At 40.5% G+C, this 20,767-nt stretch overlaps 2 protein-coding genes across 10 annotated transcripts in view; one reads left to right on the top strand and one right to left on the bottom strand.

The window, feature by feature from the left end:
- The window catches only part of ZAR1 (zygote arrest 1), a 33,698-nt gene extending 22,446 nt beyond the window's left edge, over nt 1–11,252 (top strand). The window contains exon 4 of the mRNA XM_081020144.1: nt 9,339–11,252. Coding sequence (XP_080876270.1) covers nt 9,339–9,476 — 138 coding nt within the window. The 3' untranslated portion in view covers nt 9,477–11,252. The remainder of the gene's footprint in view (nt 1–9,338) is intronic.
- FRYL (FRY like transcription coactivator) overlaps nt 1–20,767 on the bottom strand; it is a 145,038-nt gene that overhangs the window by 13,112 nt on the left and 111,159 nt on the right. For all 9 annotated transcript variants that reach the window (XM_081019735.1, XM_081019736.1, XM_081019728.1 and 6 more), the window contains 12 exons: nt 18,859–19,466; nt 17,852–17,949; nt 16,789–16,959; nt 15,446–15,586; nt 12,924–13,121; nt 12,366–12,527; nt 11,606–11,680; nt 11,271–11,447; nt 7,317–7,517; nt 5,162–5,332; nt 1,689–1,942; nt 372–576 (listed from right to left, as the gene is read on the bottom strand). In XM_081019735.1, the coding sequence (XP_080875861.1) occupies nt 372–576; nt 1,689–1,942; nt 5,162–5,332; nt 7,317–7,517; nt 11,271–11,447; nt 11,606–11,680; nt 12,366–12,527; nt 12,924–13,121; nt 15,446–15,586; nt 16,789–16,959; nt 17,852–17,949; nt 18,859–19,466 (2,461 nt within the window). The remainder of the gene's footprint in view (nt 1–371; nt 577–1,688; nt 1,943–5,161; nt 5,333–7,316; nt 7,518–11,270; nt 11,448–11,605; nt 11,681–12,365; nt 12,528–12,923; nt 13,122–15,445; nt 15,587–16,788; nt 16,960–17,851; nt 17,950–18,858; nt 19,467–20,767) is intronic.

Here is a 20,767-nt window from a genome sequence, read left to right as displayed (position 1 = left end):
TGCATATTCCTGCATTGCAGGGGGTTGGACTAGATGATCCTCAGGTTCCCTTCCAGCTCTACAGTTCTATGATTCTATGGTCAACATGGTAATAGTCCTAGGTAGTGATAGCCAACTCTTATACATGGAGATGTGAGGGACAATACCACAGTCACCTGGCAATACATGATGTGGAAAGTCTCACCCCTAGAGACGGCTATCCCTCTGATGGTGGCTAAGGGAAACAAGTAGCTTTCTAACAGGAATTGTAAACAGTGACAATTTAACATCCCTGCCCCCCCATCCCAAAATCTGATACACACCAACACAAATGTTTTACTACTAGATGTTTCAAAATAAAAATTGAAAACAAAGCGATTGCGGATAGTTACCTGAAACAACCTAGAGAACACATGAAATGTATAGACAGCAGAAGATCCATCAGTGTCCGAGAGCATCTGATTAACGTGGCAGCGCCAAGCTTCCTCTTCATCATCATATGCCTGTGGCTGAAAAGCTGCCAATATGGCAGAAAGAAATGGGGAAGGTGGTGGAGATGTCTGGACTTCTGGAAAACCATCCTGTTCTTCATCTTGACTAAATAAAGCAAAAACAAGCATGCTAAGTAAATGCTGTTTCAGATCTTTTGACTTCTTGCCCTTAGCATTGTGCAAGGCATTCTAAAACGGGCCTGTAGATCAGTTTGAAATAATGTCAGAAGCAGGGCCTAAAACAAAGAGCAAGTTGCTGTTTTGCTAACTTAATTATCTAATGTTTCAAACATACAGCAGATTTTACAAAGCAGAATTTTAGAAGAATGTTGTTCAACTTAACAAGGATTCATGGAAACTGAATAAATTCTTCCAAGCGGTAGGCTAGTCTCCCCCCACCTGAAAAAAAAATTAGTGACATCTGGGGAGGAAACCCTTCATTACTTATTTTAGGACTTTATCTAAAAGCAGTTTAGGAAAGAATTATGGTGCCATTGTCATGTCATGAGCCCAGTTCTCATGTCATATTCAACCTTAGTTAAAAACAAACAATGGGTAATGTGAATGCACAGTGTGCTGGTGCATGTTATTAAAAAGTCTCCCACTCCAGCTGCTGCCACAAAACAAGCCAGTGTTTGCTTGCCATGAGATCCAAACCTGGGCTTGTGGTTGGTTTCTCTAAAAAGCCACAAGAAGTTTGGCTTACCACTTGTGATTTGTTTGGGGAAGCAAACCATGAACCCAGGGTTTGGGCATCATGAAAAGACATATTCTGGCTTTTTTCCCGGTGGTGCAGCAGCAGTAGGAGTCGGGAAGGTGCAGACAGTGTGTGTGTGAACTTTTCAGCAGCACGGACCAGCAGTAAAACAACCCCAAAGCATCACAGAAATTAGAGGCTTGGAATGCCACTGGCAACATAAAGGTAAAGGGACCCCTGACCGTCTCCAGTCACGAACGACTCTGGGGTTGCGGCGCTCATCTCGCTTTATTGGCCGAGGGAGCCGGCGTACAGCTTCCGGGTCATGTGGCCAGCATGACTATGCCACTTCTGGCGAACCAGAGCAGCGCACGGAAATGCCGTTTACCTTCCCGCCAGAGCAGTACCTATTTATCTACTTGCGCTACTGCAAATAAACTGGTCTCTAAGGCAATAGTGAATGAATCAATACTGATATTACTTTAATGAAAGAAAATACATATGGCTTCAAATCAATTTACCTAGACAAACCAGAGAAGTCAGCTTCTTCTTCTTCACATCTTTCATCTAACTCTTTCAAGGCCAGGGTAACATCATCTTCACAGATCGATTCAGTATAACTATCAGCAGTGGGGTGCTCTGGAATTTCAGGAGTTTCTTCTAGTTCCAGGGGTTCTTGACAGATCAAGGACTCTTGCTGCTCTTGCAAAGCAAATGATCCAGTATCTTCACTAGCTGTACTAACTTGTTCATCCTTTATTGATGAACTGCCATCCTGCAAAGCAAGCAGCAGAATCTTATCACTCACACGGAAGTAAAATGGGTTCATCAAATACTGCTAAGGAGAAGTGTCTCAAAATCCCAAAATTGCATTATTTCTTGACAGATAAAGAATATTCTACAACTCAGCCAAGTGTATCAGTCTAAAAAATTAACAAAAGTAGGCAATGCAAACCTTCCCCACCGTATTCTAAGGTAACTAATTATATTTAATGTATCAAAACACTGCTCACAAAAAAGCATATTCCCAATATCTTTGTTGCTTAGTAAGCAGAGGACAAAAATATTCTGCTGTCAACAGCAAGCTTCTCTTGTTAGAAGATTTCACCTTTCCGTATATAAACTGAATCGTGAAACTGGACAGCTAAATGCAAAAAAAAAAAAAAAAAAAAAAGAGTAAAATCCTGAGGATGGGACTTTGTTCCTTTTAGCATCATTCAACAGAAATGACAGCACCTGCAGCTTCTAACAGATGTGCCTTACTGATTGTACCGAGGCTACAAAGAAGAAACTGGCAGGATAGGGGATGCATGAATGCTTCTCTCACAGCGTGCACAATAGAATGCAACCATGCTTTAATCCAAGCAACAAGATACAAGCTGACTTAACCAAAGACACCAAATATTTTGACGACTGTCATTATTTTCTGTTCTCCAAGAATAATGACATCTACTGTCTTCAAACAGCCTATATTTTTAAAAGGTAAATGCAATTTCCCCAAACAGAACACACACATTATGTTTACCATGTATCAAAACAGGATTCTTCACACTAGTGACAATTTAAGAATCATAGTACTTATTGCAAAGGCCAGCGGGAAAAAGCCCTGAATATGATGGCTAAAGGTTTTTGAAGGATTCAACAAAAAGACTGCGGGTTGTATCCAGAACTATCTGTGCTGAAGTGGAACTGACACCTGCTTGCCCAACGGTACTCCCTCTTCTTCCCTTGTCGGCCCTCAAAATCTGTTTTGGAGGGTAAAGTGACCCTACGGAGCAGATGGGGGGAGCTGGGTACTGCAAGGGGGAAGAAGAGGCAGATAAAGTCCTGTTGCACAAGTGGAAGTTAACTCTTGCAACATTAGAATCTGCCCTGTATATATCAGACTTTTTGTAAATGGCACTGCTCATCATGCAATGTAGCTAAGTTAAAGCTCCTAAATACTAGCTCTGTAGGGCAGTGCCCTGTCACCAGCTCCTTTATTCCTCTCCAATTGTTTTAGTGCAACTGCGATGCTATCACTTACCTTCACCCCAGTTACTGCTGCTAGTGCAATTTGTGACTGCATCTGATCAAAGGCTGATAAAAGGGGCAAATAAGCTTTTTGCAACTCCCTGGAAACATTGGAATGAATAAAAGGCCCTATCACCTGCAGGTTAAGCAAATATGTCAAGTTGAAGGGGCCCATTTGATCTGACCCTCTAAAAGAGGAGTAGGGAGGTTCTAGCCTGGGGGCTTCATTTGGCCTGACAGGGACTCTACAAAACCGTTTCCCCCAAATCATGGCCACCTAACCCCATAACTGATAGCATATGTAATGTGAGGTGTGACAGGTATGGAAATAGCTCCAATGAAGCAGGATCCTAAACTGAGATTGTTCCTTACAAATGGAGCTATCTGGAGAGATCCATTAGGATCAGCTGCGCTCGACAATTTGGCCCTGGGAACTCCCCAGTGCAGTCAAGGCAGCTCTTCTGAAGTAGGATGCATGGAAACTGTTTGCTAAAACACAGCTTTCTTCCCTGCAAAGCAGCTTGCTGCTGCGAGTGTGCCATCAAAGAGGAATTGCTCCACTAGTGCAAAGCGGTTTGCATTGAAACGGCTTGCTAAAATGGGAGCTCTTGTTTGCACAAGCCGTTTCAATGCAAACCACTCTGTGCTAATAGGGGAACCCCCTTTGAAACTGCACACCTTCAAAGAAGGCCACTGTAACTGCCCATCAGCTGAACTTTGACAGGTGTCATCATCTGATGCTATTATGACGCCAGGTGATTGACTGGTGGGTGGCCACATCCATCTGTCAAAACTGGCCTGTGGAAGGTGGGGAGTAAAGGTAAAGTGACCCCTGACCATTAGGTCCAGTCGTGGCCGTCTCTGGGGTTGTGGCGCTCATCTCGCTTTATTGGCCGAGGGAGCCGGCGTACAGCTTCCGGGTCATGTGGCCAGCATGACTAAGCCGCTTCTGGCGAACCAGAGCAGCGCACGGAAACGCCGTTTACCTTCCCGCCGGAGCGGTACCTATTTATCTACTTGCACTTTGAGGTGCTTTCGAACTGCTAGGTTGGCAGGAGCAGGGACCGAGCAACGGGAGCTCACCCCATCGTGGGGATTTGAACCGCCAGCCTTCTGATCGGCAAGTCCTAGGCTCTGTGCTTTAACCCACAGCACCACCCACATCCCATGGAAGGTGGGGAACTTAGAACAGTGGCTAGATCCAGTTCCCCATCTCTACCTTAAGAGGCCATGAGCAGCAATTGATTGCTTAGTTTCCTCTCCAGAGCTGTCTTATGATGGCTCTGAGTGGCTCAGGAAAAGAGGAAAAACAATGTGTCATTAACTATTCTTGTACACATTAGTTTAACTATTAGTTTTTCCAGTAAGAACTACAGATCAGAGATGGACTGCTTTATCTTTGAAGTTATTGCATATTTTAAAAAAATGTTTGCAATGGCAAACACAAACTTAAAATACTCACTGATTTCTTATCAGCTACCAGCTGGGAATCTGGCTTACTCCATATAGCATTTCCATTAAGAGAAAAAAATGCCACTAGCATATAGATCTCCTGTTCAAATGGACTAGCTGAATCAACCAGTTGCTAACACAGCTGACCTGAGGTTCAAATTTCAATTAAAGCACCCAATCACAAAGACAAAGCAAAAATGGGGGGAGGAGGAAGGGGGGGAGGGAAGACCACAGGAAGATAATTGCTGCATCCAGAAAACCATCTTGCTTATTCAATTATTGCTCTGCACCACAAAATATCCATTATTAGCCCTCAAACCTATTTTTAATATTTGGTGAACATCTTTAGTTCATGAAGGAAATGATTGGTTTCCAGAAAACATTCTCGTTCCCTTATGCCACCACAACCGGTTCAATTAAACAATCAATTACAGAAGAAAATGCTTTCGGAAAGGAAGCAAAAAGATACTATACAGCGCTAGAAAGAGCCCAAATCAGCCATGCACCAGCAGCCCACATTATTCCCCACCTCAGGCAGCTGGTTGCTAGCATTATCTAGAGGGGAAACCTCCAAACTTGGGGTCTCAGCTCTGATTTGAAGCACTTCTTCCGTTCCAACACTGCTAGTGGAATCTTGAGACTGTAGCAGCGACCCAGAATTATCTAGTGCTGTGTCATCAGCAGCTGAGTCACTGTTTACCTAAGGAGACAAAAATAAAACAAGGGTCAGCAGAAAAAATAAATAAACACAAACACCTCCAGCTAATTACAAAACAAAATACAGGCAAAATTTTGCACTAATGAATTCAGTTACCACCTTGTGTATATCTACCACGTTGGAAACACGTATTGAGGATTGGAAACTTTTTATTCTTAAAGCAAAAGGCACATTTCCATTGATAAAGCACAATGGAAACGCACTTTCCATTTTTTAAAAAATCTTATATCCTGCCTTATATCCAAAAAGGAACTCAAGATGGCTGAAAAGCAGAAACATCATACAATATTTAAAACATTTCTCTCAGAAATCAGGATGACCAAAATTTTAATAAGGAATGGGGAAAATTTATGATTTATCTTAAAAACCATTGTAAAAAGTTAAAATTATTAGTAGGACTGGAATAACACTTGTAGTTTAAAGTTGAATTTTGGATATAATGGAGATGGGAAAGATTTGGATTATTAATAAAAGATGCAGGAGGAAACTGATTAACAATAGGACCCACAAAGGGAAGGAGGGAGGTCCAGGGGATTCTTTGGGATCTTGTTTTTATGTTGTATCTTGGATATGGATTGTGAAATATTAATCTGAAAAACCAACTAAATAATTATTTTTAAAATTTTCTCTCTCACACACCTCATTACAGTAGAACCCTGCCTTACATTACCCTCAGGTAATGTAAGCTTTAAGTTATGAAAGCGGCAAGCCTGGAAGTATATTTCTGGGTTTCATCACTCGCACACGCGCAGAAGTGCTCTACATGCTGAGCACATGTGCAGAAGCGGCACCCCCGGTTGCAGAAACCTCAGGATCCAACCGGAGCTCCAGAATGGATCCCGTCCACAACCGGAGGTACCACTGTACTAAAAAACAGAGTAATAAAACTTCAATATTACCATTGCAGCTGAACAACAATTAGCAATTTCTGGGATCACTAGTGAGAATTGGGCAGGTATTAAAATGAGCAGGAACCACAGAATATTTAACCGAAAGTCTTTTACAAGAGCCATGTTGTTGTAGCCTGACATCTCAGTTGGCAAGGGGTGAGCAAATTATGCCAGAGCAGCATTCAGTGGACCACTCCTGTTAGCTGTCATTCAGGCAACTAGGAGGAGAGCAAGAGGCTGCATACCAACTTATCCAGTCACTGCGGTCAGCTGATCAAGCCGTCCTGGACAGCCTGCATCTGGTGGAAACCAGGGTCTTTTTGGTGCCCTCTTTATGGAATTGTCTCTCTGAACTGAGGCAGGTTCCCAAGCCCGAAGCAGCTTGATCCGAGCGGCAGCGCTTGCTTCCCAATAGGCGTGTTGCTGCCCATTACTGGGAAAGGGGCAAGACAGGAGGGGAGTTGATGTGGTCAATGTGCTTCGCAGTCTCTCTGGTGGAAGTGCCACAGGACCCAACCAGGGGAGCTGCTGCTGACTGACACTGGTATTAAATTTAGGCACCTGCCGATTACATCTGTGTAGGCCACATCTAGCTTTTAATACAGACTGGTTTCAATTTGCCTCGGGTTGGTTGCTCCTGCTTTGTACATCTGTGTTACTTGTTGTGCGTTCTTATTAACTCTGTACAGTGGTACCTTGGTTGTTGAATGGCTTGGCTCCTGAACAAATTGGCTCCCGAACACCACAAACCCGGAAGTGAGTGTTCCGGCTCGCAAAGGTTTTTTGGAAGCCGAACGTTCGCCGTGGCTTCCGATTTGAGTGCAGAAAGCTCCTGCAGCCAATCGGAAGCCGCAGCCAAGTTAGCCACTGTAATGCTAACTTGAGATTTTTATAGAAGGCAGTACAGAAATATTTTAAATAAATATATACTGCTGTACTTAAAACACCACACTTCTCCATGCCTTCTGCAGAAGAGAGACCAAGTCAAAACTCTGAATAATTTACACACTTGATAGTACCATTTGAAGGTTAAAACAAGGAGAAACCCGATTATTATCTGAGAATAAATGTTTTACCATCTGTGATCGTGATAATATCTGACTTGCGGTCAGGGCTTCTTCCTCTGAAGATTCATCAGTATCTTCCTGATTGGTCAAGTTCAAGCTTGGGGTACTACCAGAATACTGATATTCTTGGAGTGATGGTGTGTCTCCCTTGTCAATACTATCCAAGGAACGCCTACGGACTCCCCAGTTGAAGTTGTCCATACTTTCGCCCTGTAATAAAGGCAATGTTTATTCTAAAGCTCTCAGAATACACATAATACTGAAATGAACACAGCAAAACAAAGCCACACAAATACTGAATTAATTGGGAGCAGAGTTTCAATCAGCCCTTCAAGTTAATTGGATATATAAATTCAATTAATGTTGTTTGTATTCAAAGTGTTTTAATACATGGCAAAAACAATTTCCTTAATGTTCCCTTGCAGATACCTTGTGTCTGGATGGCAATAGCTCAGTGTATTATTTTCTGTAGCCATATATCCTTAGCAATACAAGGTATCTGACTACCAAGCACAGACAGACAAATACATCACAGATGACAAGAGATGAAACAAGCCACTGCACCAGGCTGCAACTTACCTGCAGCTCCTGGTTCGCAAAAAGAAAAACACACATAATTAGAACGAGGACAAACACTTAAAGATACTTTATAATGGGGGCATTTTCTATACTGTATGCTTGCCAACAGTAGAAGACTGATTCAAGCTCTGGAAAAGCTTTTGCCAAAAAACCCTAACATTTCATTTTCTCCACATTGCAGTAAAATCAGCTAAAAAAAACATTATGAGACAAACACTGAAAACAAGATGGCTATGGTACATTTTCTCGGTGTAACATATATTAAAACAAATTTAGCGAATTGTTTGAGGGTAACACAGATGAGATTTTAAATTGACTTTATCTACATTTACAGGACAAACTATAGAATGCATAAATTTTACTCACAGTGCAGGAAAGCATAAATGTTTTTAGATAGTGTTATGATTATTCATGTCCTCAAAACATGAATGTTTTCTTCAATCCTGAAGTAAAGAACTTTTTAATTCCTTGCTAGGAATGGGAATGTGTTTTAATAGCAGCTTGCTTATGGGCCTCTTTGAATGCTACCCCTATGTCAAAGGTGGCTGACCTCTGACTCTTCAAAGGTTGCTGGATTACAAACCATCATCCCTGACCCCTGGGCCATGCTGACTGAGGCTGCTGGGAGATGGGAGGGCCACAAGTTCCCCTAGCCCAGCTAAGAAATGTACCGTATTTTTCTGTGTATAAGATGCCCCCATGTATAAGACGACCCCTATTTTTTGAGCCCAAAATTAAGAAATAATTTTTTTAAACACCAAACAGAACAACTTTGATATTTTATTAAGTATTCAAAACACCGGTATATTTAGTACCATATATTTAAACAAAAAACTGTGAGGCAAGCTGTGTAATGGCGGCTGCTCCTGTCAGCTCAGTGTAACTCCACTGTAGCTGCAGCTCCAGCTCTCCCGCCTGTGTGTTGCACTTTTGTCACAGTATTTACGGTATGTACCGTATTTACTCCACGAGCGCCGGCAGATGCGAACGCTGATCAAGGAGCTGCGACTGCCAGAGCTGGCTGAGTGAGTGCGCTTGGGGAATGAGGGGTCTGGGTAGCTAGGGGATGGCTGAGGGAACCAGGTGGAAGGGACAGTGTCTGGAGTGGGGGCTGATGGGGGGGGGGGAGTACCAAACCAGGGTTTGTCATGAGGCTGGGGGGAAAGAATATGGATGGCGGCATGTATTTATTTATATATTTAATTGCAACATTCCGTGTATAAGACAACCCCCAATTTTAAAAATATCGTCTTATACACAGAAAAATACAGTATTTCATCAAAAGCTGTGGTCCACCAGCAATAAATCGTCCTGTCCTGTAGCATTATTATTATAAATATTTATGTATTAAGGAGTCTGAGCCCCCACCCTTTCCATTACTGTAAGGCTCCTGATGTTTGGAGGTCCTAGAAATGAGACCAGTCAACTTATTGTTAAATTCACTATTAACAGGAAAGGCTGGAATGTGCCCTACAAACAAAACAGGTCAACTGCTCAATCATGGATGGTTCAGCTGGAAAGCCTCCATGTTTGCTCCTCAGTGTTTCTGACACACAAGTTGTACCCTTCCCACAGTTTGAGAACTCCTAGCTCTATTAATGAGATAAGTCCTCTTACACTCAACTGCTACGATGTGTCTAAGCCAACTGAACTTGCAGGTACTTATATAAAAGATAATGCAAATATCTTCCATAGCAAATGAGTGTAAAAATAAATATATCCAATTATTCTTTCTCCCTCTCCTACCCCTTATGTGTGCATGTGTATATATCTGCAACACCTTCCACTCGCATGTGGCTTGTTTAAAAGTGAGAAAAATAAGCGAAAATTTCCTTTAAGAGTCAATAATGCTAGTGAGAATTTCATCTAGTAACAAAGCTTTGGGACACTTATGTGAAGGCGATTTCCCATGTTCTCTCTGATCTTGGGACCCTTCAAATTCACTAGAACTTTGATGAATGCATGAGTGAGAGCTCCTTCACTGCCTTCAGTATCACTATGGCTTTATGCCTGCAACCTCTTCACAGATGTGGAACTACCTGCAAACAGGTAAACCTATTTTCATGAGAATTCTAAATAAAAACTGGAGTGTTTATGAAGTTCTGAATTGTGAAGGAACTCCATAACTTCTTTGGCTAAAAATGTAATTGAAGAGGGTTCATACACATTTACTTTAAGCAAAGTCTGGGTCCTGCAGCATCCGTACGTTACAATTTTAGAATAAAAATTGCTTACAGGCTATACCTGTAATTTAAACCTTCTGTGTGGGGATCAGCCCTTTACCAGGGCTGTATGTATTCCATGATCACACTATAAAATGCAGAAATAGCTAATGAACATCAGATAATAGCAACCTCATCTCTGTTAGGAGCAGAATTATACAAATAAAGAAAAATATACACTTTTGCTTTTTTAAAAATATAGAGACATGATTCTGCCTTCCTTGAAAAAGGAACTACTGGTTATTCTAATTGCTGAATATACACGACTCTGCCCTTAATCTTCCACAATGTGCATTATTATTTGAAACTAGCTCATGTCAAAAATATTATGTATAGCAAGTACAATTATAAAAAAAGATATTCTGCTATCTCTTTTTTCTGCCTGTACTTTTGAAACCTTTAGAAAAAAATGTGGATTACAGTATAGCATTGCATTGGTCCCTAAATATGATTTCCATGCACTGCAATGTTATCTTGCATACTGGAACAGTTAAGTTTTACTACTTCAAAACAGAAAAAAATGCAGATAAAGATGACAAATGCACCATGAAACCAGATACAGTGTGAATGGCTAAAGGTCAAAGCAATTCCAACATAAACCTTTTGCCAAGATAGTATTACAGCATACCATGAGAATAGCATTTCATTTAAAATGTTCAATGGGATAACTTTTGCTCAGGCGTTGATGGTACTAAAGGCTATACTTCATGCTCTGTGTAGTTACACTGGGCAATGTGGTCTGTAGTTTTAGGACTGTCACTAACCACCAAATATTGACATTATGTTTCCCAATGCAATATCCGGTATGGAATTGACAACCCCTCAAAATATTCCTACAATAAAGCCTATTGATAGTCCCATACCAGCAGAACTGATCCAAGATAAATACCAGTTCATTTTCCTTCCAGACAAATTTAAAGTGCGCAGATACTGTGAAAATAACTTTTCTTGGTATGTCAAAGAGCACGAAATCTTGGACAACCTGCTCTTCCAAGAAAGATATCTCAATTTTGCTAAACTATGGCATTTGCTAGATTTATCAAAGGCTTTGATTAAATACAGTACATCAAAATGGAACGAATAAGGTCCCCAAACCTTTCTTTGCTTGAAGGATAGCCTTGTGGAAAAGTCTCAAAGTGGAACTACTGCTGTATGGACTTACCTCTGCATCTTCCAGTTCAACATCTAGAAAGTCAAAGTCTTTAAAAACTCCAAACTGCTGTTCACTGGTATTATCTTCTACAGCCACTTCCTCTTCCTGAATTACTTCTTCGGTTGCTGAAATAAGACTAGTTTGTTGGTCCCCAACTTCCAAGTCTTCATTAGAAGAAAAGACAACCTAGAAGGACATCCATAATATAATGTAACAGAATACAGAGGAGTTTTCTTTCTTAATGATGCACCCCTGAAAAATTAGGGGTGAGTCAAAGCAACTTGAAATCACATTAGTCGCTATAATATGTCAAACCTCAGCTTCTGGAATCTACAATTACTTACAGATGGATTTTTGGGAAGACCCGATTCTGGACCACACAGAGAAAGTACATTCATTAGCTTCTCCCTGGTTCTCCGCTGGAAAAAATGGAAACCATGTCACTTACTGGAGACAAAAGGGTTTTGATTATGCAGGCGTGCCCCCACCCCACTTATGCGGGGGTTACGTTCTGGACCCCTGCATGCATAAGTGAATTTTGTGTGAGGAGCACATTCTAAAAAAGCCTCTAAATGCCCGTTGTTTTCCTTTCTCTCCTGCTCTCTCTCCCTACAACTCTCTCTTCGGCTAGACTTGAAGCTCTGGGGCTGGGCTGGAGACTGGAGGACACACAGAAAAGCTGCTACTGCTGCGCTTTTGTGTGCGTCAACTGCTAGGCAGGGAGGCTGAGCAGCCTAAACAAAGCCCTGCTGTGCCTCTGAACTCTTTAGGGCTTCCTCTGCCCTCACCGCAGTCCTCTTTGGGCTCCAGGGAGGGTCTCCTTGCAAGCCATGAGGACTCTCCTGCTCTCTCCCGCCATTTCTTGGTTTGAATCTATTTATTTATTTCCCAGTGCCACATGTCTACACGGTCATGCACAAGGTGATTGTTTTGGGGGGGGGGCACCTGTGCTATCATATTCAATTAGCTGATATTCCCAAATGTTGAAGTCGTATTTGTTGTTAATAGTGCATATTACCATTGCTACAGAAAATGCTACAACACCCCCCTCCCTGCAATATTTTGAAGACCTAGGGAATGTGATGTTACTTCCAGGTAACTCACCTGGGACAACTGTGGCCTCTTCCAGCTGACAGGTACCAAGCCATTAGAATTTGATCCTGAGGAAGTTGAAGAAGTGCTCCTTGTAACAGCAATGACTTTAGGCTTTCCATTTCTGCCAGCTGCACTGTGCTGATCGCCATACTTGTTCCCAATAATTGGTGTCTATAAAGTGAAGAAATATATAAATGTGCACCTTAAATTCTTCAGCTGAGCACATCTGCCTTACAATTCTCACTTTCATTGTGTATTGCAAGGCAGGGCAAGGGGCATCTTGTGGGGAGATGAGGACTGTTGGCATTATCACATCTGAGGTTCCTGTGTGACGTTGCAGGGGGGTCTGCACTGTACCATGGTTTACTGAGGAATGGTGGGCAATGAAGCAAGCTGGGAGGATGACTGCAGTGTGGATAACAGAAAACTCACTCCAAAAATAAGCATTAAGTAATGGCTTGGCTGAGCATTACTGTGAACCAGCTCATAGTATTTGTTTGGTTTTTGCAAAATACAGCCCAAGACAAAATTCTAAGCACAGAGATGTTATATTCAATATGCCCTTACCTCTGAAATGTCAAAATGAAAATCTAACGTTTTCCCAGGTAGTTCTTTGGAGACATTGTTAAATATTTTTGTAAATGAGATTTCAGGAGAGCTTATGTCGCCACCGTAAGATTTTGGAATATCATTAGGTACCACAAGACTTGCCGATCGAGATACCACCAGTTTCAAAATATTAAGGGCTTCCTTCCAGTACGGACTCTAACAGGGAAAGAAAAAGGGCATACATACTGCAGTTAATGTCAGTAAAAACAGAATTATAAGAAATTGACTAACCTCACCTTTAAATGTGAACATGATCTGCATTAGTCATTAAAAGATTGAGGAAAAATATATTAATATATTTCTAGAGAAATGAAGTTAAAATATTCAATTTATGAAACAGGTCAGTAGACCTTACCTCATATTAAGTATATGACTGGGAACCTTAAGATACGGTAGTTTGCCATCTACTGCTGGAAATGTTGGAGATTATCCACTGTGTATGCTATAATGTCTAGCACTTCGTATGCTATGTTAGAATCTAAGAAGCTTCTATAGTCATTTTTAAATCATCCGATTTGTTAATGTAACAGTATGCTCACAACATGACAGATGGAATAAGTGGCTTTTATTTTGCTAGAATGGCTGCTTCAGTTGTCAGTGTGATTTAGAAATGAGTATACTAGTTCACATGGGGTCAGACTTCAACTTTTCTAGGAGCAATCAAGACAAGAGAACACAACAGGAAGACTCTAGGCTAAGTGCATTCTCCTTAATTTCATTGTGACAAGCCTCTAAACAGTGGATTCATCTGATTGAGAGGTCAGTAAAAGAAAAGGAAAAAGCAGAAATCATGTAGTGAGAGAAAGAGAAAAGAAAAGAAAAACAATGGGGCTTGCTTTTAAGTTGTTGCAATATTTTTGAATCCTACAATTGTAAAGACTTCAACTTGAGGTTGACAAAAAGTATTAAAAACTAGAACCTTTTATCACAGCATGCCTTATCACAACCAACAAGCACACACACACACACACACACACACAAATGCCCATCACATACTGTGCAGGTTCTGATTATCATGTATGGGCTTAATAAACTGATATCAACAAGCCTTCTGCTAATAGGTAGAACCCCTTTGATTAAGCCATGATTAAACCAGGAAGTGTCTAATTAACCATAGTTTTCCAGATCAGAAGAAATGGAGAAATACTGTTACTAACTTTGACACAAGCCAGGATACTAAAACAATGACCCTTCTGGTTTAATTGCAGCTTACACAAATTGGGCAGTGAACAGGCTGTACAAATGGACAAAAGATTCATTCATAGTTTGTCTTATTAAGCTCAGATATGATTGACTGAAGTAGGGCACTCTCCTTCAGAGCTGTAAATTCAGAACTGAGTAGCTTGATATTCATATATCAAAACATTATTCAGTATTCTTTAAATCACTGCCATAAATTTATATATTTATATTTTTCTTCTTACCAAGAACAGCTGGCACCTGCATTTTTCTTACTTCACTTAATCAACTTAGACTTTAATATCAACAATATGCAGATTACCAGCCTTTTATCTAGCTAAAGTATTGATTAAAAATATAGCCAATGAAGCAAAAGGTCCCTTAATCTTCCATAAGGAAGGTTAGAGGTGAAAGGAACAGATGGCAGTCTATAAGATCTCCAACTACATTGATCATCTACTTTGCTTAATGTTTCCTGACAAGAATACAATAACTCAAGTGCTTATCTATCAATGGCCAAAAATACACAGAGATGGACACTAACCATTTTTCCTGGTTAATTAGGATTAAGGCATTTTGTTGTGCTGTAGTTCAAAGGTAAAGGATAAAATTGGTAAAATGTATTCTGAAATAATTGTATGCTCCAGGCATTCTTAACAACAACCACCCTTCTGCAAAAAGCCTAAATATCTCCCAGGGATTATATTTTCAATGAAATCTTGAAAGCTATGCTTCTAAATGTAAAACAATGAACAAGTTACTGGGGCACAAGTTGATGTGTGTACTATCTAATAAAACAAGGCACTCAGATTTCATCACAACAACTTCAGCAGCTATATCTATATGAGAAATGGCAACACAGGAAATAATTCAAGCATGCTTTTAACTTCAGTGTCTCTTCAATGAGCTAGTAAGCATGAAAAAACATTATGCAGAATGTGGATTTATGCATACAGTATTCCTTTTCCAGAGTTGTGTTTGGGAAGCCAATTTGCACATCTCTCACAGCTGAAAAATTATACAGATTAAAATTCAAATCTGTACATATTATATCTGTGCACATGTTATCTGTAGTGTCCCAAATATTATCAGATAATTTAGAATATACATACAATATTACTACAGAGATGCTTTATGGGAATAAATAAAATGCAAAAAATACATGCATTGATAAAATAGAACTGGGGCCCCACTGTTCACTAGAAAATTCTGTCTAGCATCTTTGGTCTGAGTAAGCGCAAAATATCAGTGAAAACATATAGTTTTATACATTTTCAAATTAGGTACTTCAAAATACTCACCTGAACATATTTACCAATGATTTTTATAATTTCCAAATTGAACTGCTTCACTGGTGCTGCAGACAGGTCAATGTGACTCAAAAGGCTGTAAATGATTTGCAGTAAAGATTGCTGCATGCTGGATAGACCTTTCTCTAGCAGCTAAAAACAAATGTATAAAAATTGATTTAATCTGTTGTCTTCAAAATAGCAGAAATTTGCTTTAAATTAGTAGTTTTGCTTATGTGACATTTTTTTTCAATGTAAAAGAATTCTGATACTGGAAACAGAAAACTATTGAACTAAACTGTATTTTCCAAGTCCAATATTTTTTTTTAAGCAGTTCCAACCTACCACCTTAAAAGGGAAACCCACAGAATTTACCCACTGGGAAACCTGTCTGCTTGAGATCTGAAGCACACGTGTTTCTGTAGGGGAGACCCATGCAAATCCAGTGGCAGGAGCAGTGGACTAGCATTTGTATCACCTTAAATTTGCTGCCACTGCATCTCTTCTACTCTCCATCTCAGTATGCTGGCTGCAGACTCAGCCAGATGATGGTCAGGTAGAGAGCACAGCAACACCAACCCATCCACAGTTACAACTAGCTAAGAGTATTGGACTGTGACCAGGGAGATTAGGGTTCAAAGTCCCAATCAGCCATGAAGCTCACTGGGTAACCTTGAGCTAGTCACTCACTCTCAGCCTAAACTACCTCACAAGGTTATTGTGAGGAGCTCTATCTTGAGCTCCTTGGAGGAAAAGGTGGCATATAAATGTTACAAATATAAAATAAATAAAGTGACACAGGGTTCCAGGTAAGGGGAGGGGGAAGAAGATGAAGGAACGGTCATTCTGGACTTTCTGTGGATAGCAGGGTCCCTGTCTCTTTCCAAATCATGAACCCGGAAGGGAGATAAGCTGTTTCATTGCATTGCCAAGTCAATAACATGAGCCACATTGGAGTAGATCAATCTCTTACACAGGAAGAAAATCCCCTACTCCAAACCTATTTGACATTTATCTATGAAAGGACAAAATGCTCAGCTTTATTTAAGTGGGAAATAGTATAGCACAGGCATGTCCAACAGGTAAATTGTGATCTACCAGTAGGTCACTGGTAGATCATTGGCTCCCCCGAAAGAAGCTGAACAACTGTGGCTCCCCTAAAAAAAAGCTCAACATTTTACCTCCTCCCTGAAAAAACTCAACAACTTTGACGTGAACCCAGAAAAAGCGGGTAGATCACTGGTAGTTTTTAACTCTGTGAGTAGATCACACTCTCTTGGGAATTGGCCACCCCTGGTATAGCACAATTGAGAGAGACACTTTAAATCATGTAAAATGATATATTATTTCATTACCTCCGCAAGGTATGTTATAAGATTAAAAGTAGTTTCTGAGAAGGAGTCATGCAAATATCTACACACTACATTAATCCAGTTAGAACAGTCTCTGGAATAACTGTGTGTACTGTATAAACTCATCATATGAGCCAAATTAGCAAGAGTTGGCGACTTCTCCTCTGCACAAACCTATGAAACACAAAAAGCAAAAATATTTGTTATGTGAACATCTTTTAAGTATAGTTTTTGAATTTACAAAAGGCGAGGCCTTATAAGAAGCTTATGGTCAATAAAACTGAGGACGTTACTATGGAAATCTGTAAGACTGCTGGTATGCAGCAATACTGTTAGAAAACCAAATCATAAAGGCTACTTCTAGGTTTATATCCAATGAAGTGGATTGTACCAGAAATATATCGGTCATCAAACAAGAGTTTGCGCTGTAGCATCAACCATCAAATCATTCAGCTATTTATCTAGTGCATCCTCTACAATGTTTGTCTTGCACATTATTTCCAATATCTGATGGTGTGATTTCTATCCCACCCAGCCCGCCACACCCTCAATAAAAAAGTGCTCCACCACATGGCCACATTAACATAACAATCAGGCCTACTTTTATTATACAAAGTAGTCTGAACTACCATTGTTGAATTGTTGCATAACATATTATCACCATTATGCGTCTCTAAAATTTTAAGATTAAACTGCAATAGTCAGTTTGAAGTAACTCAGCTTCCCTAGATAAACTTCGGAATTGTTCTTGGTTTTGTGATATTTGCATAAAGTTTGACTAACAAACATTAAGGAAACACTTCTCCCCCCTTTGACTATTTTAAGAATAAATATGCCCTTTGGGAAGAAATTTAATTACACTTTGGCACCTCATTTAATGTGGTTTCCCAAGTGTTCTATCATTCATTCAGGCAGACTATTACTGCCTCACCCCTCCCTGCCTTGCCAACATATTGGGAGAACAAATAGCTCATTAGTAAAAGCAGATGTTTAATCACATTTCCATCTCTGCCTTCGCTATGGAAGCCAAAAGTAATTTTCTGAATGGTGTCAGTCTGCTACATACCTTGGCTATTCTGTCGGCTGTTTCTTTACAGAACTGAGTTGGGTTATCAAAATGTTGGATTAGATGAGGCAATAAACACAAGATGTTAAGAGGAAATCCTGCACGGAAAAATATGAAGCATAATTTATCTGTACAAAAGCATTCCCAGTGTTTTCTGACCACTTTCTCCAAAAATTCTGAGCTGGAAAAGCTATCTAAAACCACTAAGTATGAAACTTAATTCTCTGAGAAATCTTACTATATCATGCCATTATTACAACGTCTCTCTGTATAATATTTGTCTTTTACAAAAAACTAAGACGAGCCTGCTGGATCATGCCAGTGGCCCATTTAGTCCAGCATCCTGTTCTTACTGTGGCTGCCCTGATGCTTATAGGAAGTGGGCAAGCAGGACCTGAGGGCAACAGCACTCTCTTGTCCTGCGGGGCCCGGCAACTGGTCTTCAGAAGCATACTGCCTTTAAAGCTGGAGGTGGACAGTGGACTGTTGTCCTGGTGATTGTCTGAGCTGCTAAGGGAAGTAAGAAGTACACAGACTGACCCTTGCAGGAATCGACCTCAGTGTCCAAATGGGTCACCTCAGGAGGAGCAGGATGGAAGAAAGAGAAAGTGAGAGGAAAGAAACTGGGGAGCGGTGGAGAGGAGGAGAGATATTGCTGCCTTTTGGTAAGAAACTGTGGGTGGGAGAGAGCGTATTTTGGGAGGGGAGAGGAGATATTCTGCCCCTCGTGGGGTGAGATACTGTGATCTGAAGAAGAAAGGACACATTGCAGTCTTGGGGAAGGAAACAGTCAGGGAGATGGAGGTCAGTGAGTGGAGTGACAAGGGAATATAGTCTTAATCTAGTTCTGGTATCTTTTTCCTCTACACTGTTATCAACTCTTCTTTTATAGTGCACCATTCGTTTTTCAAGTCAGTTTTACACAGTTCCTCTATTATAACTCACAATTAATTAGCTTCACAGTTCAGTACAGCGTGGCTCCATACATTTACATTTTAAAAGTGTACCTGCTAACTGGGAGGGATCCACCAACGTATGTTTGGAGACTGTGATAAGTTTGCTGAGCAAGTGAACAGTCATTTCCTGCGTAGAAGCAGAGGTAAAACCTTTCAGGAACAGCTGCTGAAGGCCTGGAAAGTTATTCCATTTTAATTTACTCTGCATCTTCTCAATCTTTTCTCTACTCTCAGATTTATCCAGAGGCAAGTGAACAAGAAGTTTGTTGAGCAGCCTGAGAGCCAGGAGGTATTCATATTCATAATCTGATTCTAGCAAAGACGCGGCAATCCAAAATATGGTAGCCATCAGGTTCATCGGATCAGTAGTGGGCTGCACATCGTGCATTCCTCCCTCTCTCAGGGAGGAAAGGCTTCTAGTCCTTGCTAAGCTGTTGGGATGATTTATCCTTCCATCCATTATATCCAGTGTGTTGCTTCTGCGACGATCGCTCTTCCGATCAACTATTAAACTCAGTCTCAAAGAGTTGCTTCTCATGTTACTATAATAGCCTAAAAAGTTGCCACTGCTAATGGGACTTGTGCTTAGGTTTATCTGACCAGTGCTTTTCCTGTTTGCTGCGTATTTGTTTCCCAATAGTGGGTCGTAATATGAAGCGCTGAAATGAAAAGAGAATATGGCACGTTAAGAGTCACATTCCACACTCATATAGCACTAAAAAAAGGGAGGTTAACATCCTTTAATTTCAGATACTGAATGAGCAACCTTGTACAATCCGGTTCTTTTGCTTGCTTGATGATACTAGAATAAACTGCATGTTTCTTGTCTTGAACAGAACAACAAAACTTTACTCCCAACATTTTAAACACCAGCAGGTCTAACTAGAGCTTCAGCACAGGAAAGAAAAATGCTGATTTCTTCTGAATTTCTGGTATCTGAAGAAGTGTGCTTGCACACGAAAGCTCATACCAAGAACTAACTTAGTTGGTCTTAAAGGTGCTACTGGAAGGATTTTTTTTATTCTGATTTCTTCAGATCACCATGAAACACTGGTAATCTAGACACTTCTCTATTCAGAGAGTTAGCTCCAAAATCCTCATGCACAAACAGAAGAAACATATGAATGTTTATGGGGATCGTGTATGACACCCACCTCCCATTCTAGCTCACTGTATTCTATCACATCCTCCTCTGGAGCGTCTTTGACCTTCTAGAATTGTTTTTCAGGTGGCTTGGCAAAATTCCATTTTTCTTTAAAATATTTATATCCCATCTTTTCAGATAAAATCCTCATGAGGTGCCTTATAGAATCATAGAATTGCAGAGATGGAAGAGACCCTCAGGGTCATCTGGTCCAACCCCTTGCAATGCAGGAATCTCAACTAAAGCATCCGGACAGATATTTTAAAAAACACTAAACTGAATACGGTATATAATCCAAACCAAATTATGCAATATACACCACAAGCCAATTAAGAAAAGACTTGACAAAATTAAAACAAGTCTTCAGGGCCTGTCTAAAAACAACTGAAGAAAAGCTTTACAAAGCTCTTGGGGAAAGGAGTTCCAAAAATGTGGGGCCACTGCAGAAAAGACCAGGGGGGAGAGAAATCAGTTTTTTGTTGTATATATGTGTTTGGATGCACTCTGAATGATAAAAGCGTCAAACTTAAGCATATGTACCTACATCTTTTGAAAAACAATGAGCCTTACTTGTGAGTATATATGCATAGGATTTCACTGTAAATCCTACATTCTGAATTTACGAGCTTATGGTTTATGTGTATCAATCATGCCAGCTTCAGTCAGTTTTTGCACACCAGAGTACAGTACTTTAGTCAGTGGAAAGGAAAGGGAATTGTGTATGGCAAGCTGTGTTAAACAGTCCCCCAGCCAACAGTTTTGGTCAACAATTCCATTCATTTTGGGGTCTGCAAGTAGATACGTTTGGGGTTTTTT

Source organism: Podarcis pityusensis (genome assembly GCF_964106645.2).
Source record: "Podarcis pityusensis genome assembly, chromosome: 9".
In the NCBI taxonomy this organism is placed as follows: domain Eukaryota; kingdom Metazoa; phylum Chordata; class Lepidosauria; order Squamata; family Lacertidae; genus Podarcis; species Podarcis pityusensis.
This window is presented reverse-complemented; position numbering and strand designations above follow the sequence as displayed.